Genomic DNA, 9,369 nt, shown 5'->3' with positions numbered 1-9,369 from the left:
CTCCTTCTTCTTTAGCGCTTGTTGTCTTTGTTGGAATGTGATTTTCATTCTCAATTACTTTCCAAATTCTCACATCTTGAGAACGGATCCAAATTCTCATCTTATTTTTCCAATAAGAGTAATTTGTTACGCTAAAAAGAGGAGGTCTAGCGGTTGAGTTACCTTCGCTAGTGTTGTTGTTGTTAAAGCCTGTGCTTGCCATGATCTTTTCCCTTAAACGGTTAAGTCTTTCAAAGGGTTAAGCTCTGATACCACTTGAAGAACCTATGCACAATTACTCAAGAGGAGGGTGAATTGAGTATTGCAACAACAATGAATCCTTTTGCGAAAGTTAAAGACAATATACAAAAGTGTTATTGTACTAGTATTTTTCCAAGAGCTTAACTCAATTGCTAAGCATTTATAAGGAGCTTTTACTTTCCAATAGACACCAACTCAAATAAATTGATCAAGCTTTTCACCAATCGGACTTAAGCCACTCCTTAAGTACTTACGAAGCTACTTTTCGATCACAATTTATTTGCTCAAAGGTAAAAGACAATAATATTGAAGAGATGAGTTTGGAGAGATGCAAACGCTATTTAGAGTGGTTCGGCACAATCCTTGTCCTACGTCCACTTTCTTTCTCAATCGCAATTGAGAAGTTCCACTATTGCCAAGCTTCAAGGTGCTCGCGCAAAACCTTTTACAATCCGAGTCCTTAGTTTCTAACACCTCACGGTATATGATCACCACTAGTATACTAACCCACTCCACTTAGAGATACCTTCTCTAAAATTTGCCTTGAGTACTTAGTATACCTCTTTGGTATCCTCACCGACTATAGTGTTTATAACTCTTGACTCAACCTTGGAGATCACACTCCAATTTACAAGGTGTACAAGAAAACAATTCTCAAAGAATTGTTGAGATGAAATGAGTGCTCTCTAGAAGAGTGTGTGATTACAAGTTTAGCACTATTGAACTAATTGATATTGCTCTCTCAAATTTGTGTGTTATATCACTTTAAAAGTGTGTAGAATGAAAGAATATGAACAAGATAGTTTTCTAAAATCAAAACTTATGAAATAAGGCTTCAATCCATCCATTTATAGATTCCCCAAACCTTAGAAACGTTGGGGAATTAATGGGATGGAGCATTTATGTCAAAACTAGCCGTTTTTTTATGTTTTTGAATTATTTGCATCGATGCATAACACTTTGCATCGATGCAAATGTGTCTTTGATGCTGAAATTTGAATTTTCAGCTAGGTTGCATCGATGCAAACATCTTTGCATCGATGCAACAAGTCGTTGCATGCTTTGCATCGATGCAAGATGAGTGTGCATCGATGCAAACCTTAAAGAATGGCTTAAAATCACTTCAAAATGCTTAGGATTGATCTCAAACTTGTTGGAGTCAATTCCTATGCTTTTGTACCTTTGAAAACAAGTTTTTAAACCTTTTGGCTAGCATCGAATTGCAAGATGTGCATCAAAACATTTTGTGAGTGTGTGTTGAGAGATTTAGCAATTGGTTCTTAACAAGAAGTTACCTAAGTCCTAAGACTCTATACTTGTCTTCAAATGTTGTGGACTTGAGTTTCTTGTTGTTGTTGTGTTTGCTTTCAACTCTTCATGCTTGTTCATTCAAGTTGTTTGTTGGTTTGTCTTTTCATGTCGTTTGTTGGTTTGTCATTCATCAAAACCTACGAATACAAACTTCGCATACAAGCAACATGATTTACATGTTTGTCTACTTTAGTAATTCTGATTTTTATGCTCCATTGAACTATGTTCTGATTATATGAATTCGGACGTTCACTTGATTTTTATGTTACTAGTTATGGTTAAATACAAACTCAAAATGGCTGATACAACAAGAGAAAACCTGATTCGTAAATTCGTTTTTAGTTATTCATGTATAAATTTATTTTTAAATAATTGAATTATTTTTTATGTAACACAAAATTGAAAATTTATTTAATGCATTAATTAAGTTGCAGTATTTGAAACATGTGTTTTCATTAAAAAAAAGCGAGGACTAGAATAGTTATAAGAAGGCAATAATGTTTATACAAAAAAAATTCAAGTTAAAAATAATATTGCAGTGATTGGAAAAAAATCACTGTAAAACGAGTATCAATGTATTCAACAATTGGACATTTAGCAGGGGTTACAGAAAAACCGCTGCAACATGAGATTATTTAGCAGCGTCCCCTGAAACCGTTACAAGAACCGCTGTAAAACAAGTACATTTTGCAGCCGTTACCGAAAAACCACTGCAAGATAAGCTCATTTGGTAACGTCTCCTTAAACCGCCACAATTTAGCAGCGGTTGAATAAAACCGCTACTAAATAACCGCCGTTATCTGCCGATTTTCTTGTAGTGAATGTCCCAAAAGGTGTTGTAATTTGGACTATGGCATTGACCTCACATACAGATCGATAAATATGGGGATCTGATGCCTATAAATTCAAGCCAGAAAGGTTTGTCAATGGAGTCAGTGGTGCATGTAAATTGTCACACATGTACATGCCATTTGGATTTGGAGTTAGAGCGTGTCTTGGAAGAGATTTGGCTATGACTGAAATGAAGATGATGTTAAGTCTTATTTTGTGTAACTTCTCTTTCAGCCTTTCTTCTAAGTATAATCATTCACCTGCTCTTAAGTTATTAATGGTGCCCCAACATAGAGTTCATTTGTTGGTTAAAAAGCTCGCAACTACTTCTTAACTAGTTTTGATTCTCGTAGTAGATAAGTTTTCGATTTATATTTTGTATTTTAATATATATTTTATAAAAATAGTTAATAAGGTGACTGATTACAGCATGATTGATGTGAAATTTGTCAATATAATAAAATTATTTTTTTAAAAACAAATAAGTTTTTTTTTTTTGGTTTCCCACGGTATCCCCCAGCCCGGCAGGCCAAGGACTAATCCGCCGCAGTACTGAGCTCCATTTAAGGGTTTGCCGCTGACCAATGGGTTGCTGCATGCACAAGGCGGGATTCGAACCCCCGACACTTGCTTAAGCAGACTAGTGAGCTAACCACTAGACCAACCCAACTTGATTAAAAACAAATAAGTTTAACACAACTAGATTGAGCATAAAAAAAATAACAAAACGGAAAATAGACAAAAAAAAAACAATTCAAATTTTTTAATCATTTTTGATATTACCATCAATAACTATAGAATCTATACTACTCCACTAGTTACATCTCTTGATTCACATGGCGACCGCTTTCGCAATATCTAATATTTTATTTTGAAAAATCTTTTTGATTTCCTTTTAACCAAATATTCTGCACGACAAAAAAAAAAATATCACATTTAAAAAAACGTTTAAAGCTAGAACAATAGAATCGAAGGGTTTTCTTTAAAATAGCTTGATAATCCATAAGTTTCCATTTTGTTTTAAAATAATCATGGCTGTAATTGATTGATCAATAAGAATTGTGAAATCAAGGAAAGCATATATTTTGTGCTTCAAACTACTGCAGGGAATATATTCTTTAACTATGAGATAAAATTTTCTTTCTTTTTATTATCTTATTGATTAATAGTCTGAGACATATTTTTATGTATTAGATCATTTGTCTGATTTTACTTAGAAAAAAAAATATATCATTTGTATTAAACATTTAAATTACTCTTTTACTTTAATCCACGACAATAATAAAAAAATCTCGCACCGGTCTATAAATTTAGCTCAATAGAATTAGTTTGGTTCAACCTATATATTAGCTTTTATCTTTATAACTGAATTAATTCTGTTAGGATAAATTTTTTAGCTAATGTAAGACTTTTTTATTGTTGTCATAGGCTAAGGTAAAAGAGTAGTTTAATAATTTAAACTAACTTTTTATTTAGATATCAAACACTATGCTTAAAAAATTATGTGGAATATATCATGCTCCTCATATTATACTCTTTTCTTTCCACTTGGTTTCTGATTTCTCAAACATTTCTATAAAGCATTCATAATAATCTATGCCGTGTGCCTTATATATAAAAGTAAAAGTATGCCATAAACAAATGAAAAGGGGATGTAATATTTCCTTGGTAAGTAAAAAAGTACATAAAAAAGTGACAATAAGTTCAAAATGATCACAATCCAAAACAAAAGTTAGAATAAGCTTTTCTTTTTTCCCCTCCAACTTTGAAAACTGGGGAGAATAACGTTAAAAAAAAAATGAAATGTGTAAAGTGTAAAGTATAAGGTTTAATTAATAATCACTATGTTTAATTAAGCCTCCTCCAGATCTAGATCGACGCCTAAGCGATTCTTGAGTGTGGTTTTTGCATCTAAAGGTGTTTTGCATTTGCACCTAAGATCATTATACTTGTCAATATCAAAATTGTGCCTCTTATGAAGCTTCCTCTGCCTTGAAAGGAATAGCCTCTTCATGAAGTCTTGGTAAGTAGGGTCCCTTGAGGTGAATAGGAAGTAGGCATAGCCGATGATTAGGCCGGTCGACGTCGTGAAGAATGCGATCGGCTCCATGACGTCCCATGAGAATTCCCAGAATGTTAGCCGGAAGAAGAGGGAGACGGTGGCTATGCCGAATCCTAGGCCGCCCCAGAGGATGCGCCGGACTTGCTTGTGCGCCAAGACATCGAGCTCTTCTTTCTTCTCTTGGAGCCTCTTTAGTTCTTCCCTTCTAGGATCATTCTCAGAAGTTAGTGCTAGTGGAACTGCACTTATAACCAGATCAACCACCTACACACTCATCATGTTAATGCTTGTTCTAAAAATATTTATAATCATGAGACTTTTGAAACTTGTATTGGCATCCAAACTTCCCAGCAGTTCAGAATTCCACATGAAACTTAAAATCTGAATCAATAATTGTTAGGACTTGGTTAGTATGGGATGGCTAAAATCCCACACCGACTAGCATGAATATTTGATGTTGTATTTAAGAAGGGTAGTTTTTTCTACTCAATAACTCGGCACTATAGAAAAAACTATTGAGGTGATTTGTGTATTATGGAGTGACTAAAGTGGAATATGGAATAAACTGAAATCCCAGGTGAGTACTTTTATTTTTTATGATTAAAATATAATTTTTTTTTTACATTACAAAATTAATTAAATTAAATTAAAGTAAAACAAACAAGAAATTAATGGTCAAGTGGGAAACGATTAATCATTCAAGATCTATTAAGATGTGCTATAATTTGCTCTTCATACTGCTAGTGCTAACAACTATGAAGCTTGGCTGTATTTAGGACAGAATTACAAAAAACAAATTGCGGAGACAAATATTTTCAGTATTCAGTTTTAGAAAATATAGAAAATATATAAATTTCAGTTTTTGAAATAAAAGAATTGCATTTTTGTCTCTGTTTCATTACCAAACAAAATTCTGTATTTCTATACTTGTATTTTTTATTTTATATATAATTTTTGGCCTAAAGTTAAATTTTCATAAAGAAAAAATCAAACGTCATATATATTATTAATGAAAAATGCTAAAGAATCGTAAGAATTGATTATTTTTATCATCGATTAACCATCAATATTTAAAAATATAGATTAAAGTGTGTTGTTAAATTACTAAATGAAAGAAATTAAATTTATAATTAATTATAATGTCTAAAAATAATAAATTTTGATGTTATTCTACCTTTTTTCAATATTAATAGTGTGTCAAACAAATGAGTTATAAGAGTGAAGGGTAGATAAATCATTGGACTTTGAAAATCAGGTATTTGGCAACATATAATGGGTAGACGAAACGTGATTTGAAGTTTGAACATACAGTCTAACCGATTAAGTTTTTTAGACAAGGAATTTTAAAAATTGTGAACAAATATATAATCGGTTAAGGTTTTTGGACAAGTAATTTTAAAAATTTTAGTATTCAATTATTGTTACCAAAAAAAAAGAAAAGAATTTAAGCATAAAGTAAAACAATCTTATTATAAAGCAACCAAAAGGAAAAAGAAAAAAAAAAGTGAAAAGGAATAGAAGAAATGACCTTATCAGGGTGCAGATAGACCTTGTTCCTAAAGAGAAGAATAACACCAGCTTCATCAAGAACCTTAGCAAACGCCATAGCCTCTTCTTTATTCCTTACAACTCCCATGCTTTCACATGCTTCAATAAGTTCATTGTACGGAATAACTTCCTTCCCATCACTTCCAAGCTTCAACTTTAGATTCTCCACATTCACTAGCCTCATTAGCTTCTTCGCCTCAGCGTATGATAAACTATTTGCCCCTTCTATTTTCCCATAAGAAGAAGATGGAGAATTTGAATTATTAATGCCCCCATTGTTAAAAGGAGATGAAACCCAAGTTGATGAACACACACCCCTCTTATTATTCATTCGGTTCAGTAAAACAGATATAGAACCAACACCAACACCTCTTCCTCCTTCTCCATTATTATTCCTCTTTCTTCCATCATCTGCAAAACCTTTCAAACCGAACAATGGAGTGTGATCAAAAGATTGATGAGCCTTTCCACCATAGCCATGGCTGCTTCCAATATTCAAAGTAGCACATACCCTTTGCTTCAACGATGACCCTACACGCCACCCTCTACTCCACATTTTGATTCAAAACAAGAAACCAGAAACCAAAAGAACTTAACTTTATGTGAGAAAACACAAATATGAACGGAAAAAAACACAACCTAGTATTGATATCACCGTGAAAATCTCATATAACCGCACCCCAGGCCATATTGAAGCAGAAAGGAAGCAACTTGGGGAAGAAAAGTGAAATTGGCAACAATGTGTAATGGGATAGTTTATAATTAGAAAGAGAAGGAAGTGGATTCGATATTACAAATAAAAAAATACAAAATCTTTTTATTTAAGTGTGCATTCATTGTCACTAAGAATTGGAAAAAAAAAGGATAAAATAATAAAAAGAAAATGAGGAAAGTGTGGCAAAGAAAACGGGGAAGAAAAGAAGACCAAAGAAAGAACTAAAAATGGGAAAAACCAAAAGCAAAGCATTCGCATTACATTGAGATTAAGAAAGAAGAAGAATAGAGAGAGATGTTGACGAAGCCACTAAGGAAAAAGGACCCACTAAGTTCCCGTGTTTATAGCTGAACATTAATTCTTCCTTTCTCTATGTAGTGCCTTGGTAGTTAAATAACGGTTTTTCACTTCTTTCCTCTTCCTCTTTTTCGATATAATACGTTAGTTTTATCTGATACAGATTATTCAAGTAGAATCCAGTTTGAGTTTTGGACGAAATTTAATGGCAAAGTTGGAGGTTAGAAATGTGGAGAATTTTGTTTGAAGAGAAATTATATATGAATTTCATTTTAGAGAAAAACTCAAAATAGTCTTTAATAATTATCTCAAAAGACAACAAGATTCTTGACCAAAAAAATACTAACCCGACTTCTGAGTTTTATTTTTATGTAACGGATTAATCTTTGTGCTAAAAAAAGTCAATGTTATTTTTTTCACAGAGATTGTCCTAACAAAAATATCAGAAGCCAAATTTAGTGTTTTTTTTTAGAACATCATTGTCCTTTTGAAATAATTGTCAGAAATCGGGTAACTATTCACTCTTAATTTTAATAACAATCCAAAAAAGAAGAAGAATGTGTCTAGATAGAATTTGTATTACCAAAAATTAATATAGTTTGATTTAAATTTTGATGAATAATTTTATTGTCAAAAATTAAATTTGACAACTTTTAAGTTATCTTTCTTGTAAATTTTTTACCTCTAATTTATTCTTTTATTTTTATTATATTATATAAAATATAATCAATCAATAAAAATGCAATTCGACGAAAATGGATAAATTCTAGAAAATATAGTGTGAAAATTTTAGAATAATTTGTTTCTAATTTCTGTTTAGGCATCCATACTATATATAATATCTATACTATATATGATAGAAATGTAATAAAAAGGATCAGTGTCTAATTTCTTTCCTAAAATACTCTTCCTTATATGTAATTTATAAAAAAATATTTTGTTTTGTTACTTACAATACTTGAACTCAAAACTGCTTATTTAGGTTATGAAAAAATTTAGGTAACCAACATTTTTTTCAACTAATTTTTTAACAAATGAGTTAATTTTATAACAAAAAAAATATTTAAAATCAAATAAAAATAAACATCTAAAATTATTTAAAAAAATATCTAAAATTTAACAAAAAAAATATTTACAGCTAGAGGCAAGAACAACATATTCGACACGTGAGGGATTTTTCTTGCACTGCAATAGCAGCGTTGTTCTGGCAATGAACAACGACGCTAAGTGAGGAACGAAAAAAAATCAAAATCTAACAAAAGAAAATGTTTGAAACATTAAAAAAAATCATCCACAAATATATCAATTAGACGAAGAACGAAGGAGGAAAAAAGAAGAGGAGAAGAACGCAAGGGCGGAGGATCGATTGTAGTGCAAATGAGTAATGACTAATGACAGAAGCAGCCATGCGGAGGAGTGTTGCCGTTGAAAAAAAAAAAGCTGTGAAATAGGAAAGGAAAGGGTGCTAGACTGATAGTAATAGTGAGTTTTGGAGTAATAATTAACATATTCTAATTGGTTACCTAGCATCAATAATAAGATATATGATTAAATTAAGTTAAAAAATTTTGTTCATCTAATTAAATTAAGTTAAAAATAGAAAGTTTTGGCTGTTTATCAAACTTTTCTCGTGGGATAAATATGTAGCATACAAAAATAACAAAAAAAAATTATAAATATGTATGTCAAAGGATCTAAAAATTAATAACATAAAAATATTAAATATTAAATAATTCTTCGTTTATTATAAATATTGATATATTAATAAGTAATAACGTGATTATTAATTTGCCTTTTTATAAAGTAAATATAATAATGATAATAATAATAATATAAATGATATTTTAGAGAAAAATTTATACACCAAATCACTCATATCCTTATTTTATTTTATAGATTATTTATTCAATTATTTAATAAAAGAAAGACCAAAAATTAATTTTGAATAATAATAATAATAATAAAGTTAGTTACTTAGATAGATAAAAATACAAAATGTGTTATTATTTCAATTAATTTTTAAATATTTTTAATTAAATTTATGTTTGATAATTAATTATCATAATAAATGTTTAGTATAAGATTCTTCAGTTTACTAGTAAATATTAAGGTTGAGTAGAAAAAAAATTAAAGATATAAACTTCAACTAATTAAATAAAGGGATAAGTATGGTTTTGATCCCTAAAGTTTTCAGCCAGAATCGAAATCGTCCCCCATCTAATTTTTGATATAAAATCGTCCTTAACGTTTTTTTCGTATTAAAATCGTCATTTTTAACAAAACTTTTTGTTTTATTCCTAAATTACCCCTATTCCTATTTTAATAATAAAAATTTTAAAATTTAAAAAAAAAAAAGAAAACGCAT

The 9,369-nt window shown here is 30.5% G+C and overlaps 1 protein-coding gene across 1 annotated transcript; it reads right to left on the bottom strand.

The window, feature by feature from the left end:
* Nucleotides 1-4,053: 4,053 nt before the first annotated feature.
* Nucleotides 4,054-6,721, bottom strand: LOC107458026 (calcium uniporter protein 5, mitochondrial-like). The gene is made up of 2 exons (XM_016076216.3): nt 5,973-6,721; nt 4,054-4,708 (listed from the first exon to the last, which is right to left on the bottom strand). The coding sequence occupies exons 1-2, from the start codon at nt 6,546-6,548 to the stop codon at nt 4,235-4,237; spliced, it is 1,050 nt and encodes a 349-aa protein (XP_015931702.1). The 5' UTR covers nt 6,549-6,721; the 3' UTR covers nt 4,054-4,234.
* Between the last annotated feature and the right edge of the window lie 2,648 nt (nt 6,722-9,369).

Source organism: Arachis duranensis, chromosome 7 (assembly GCF_000817695.3).
Source record: "Arachis duranensis cultivar V14167 chromosome 7, aradu.V14167.gnm2.J7QH, whole genome shotgun sequence".
Lineage (NCBI taxonomy): Eukaryota > Viridiplantae > Streptophyta > Magnoliopsida > Fabales > Fabaceae > Arachis > Arachis duranensis.
The sequence above is the reverse complement of the archived record's forward strand: the minus strand, read 5'-3'. Positions and strand labels throughout refer to the sequence as shown.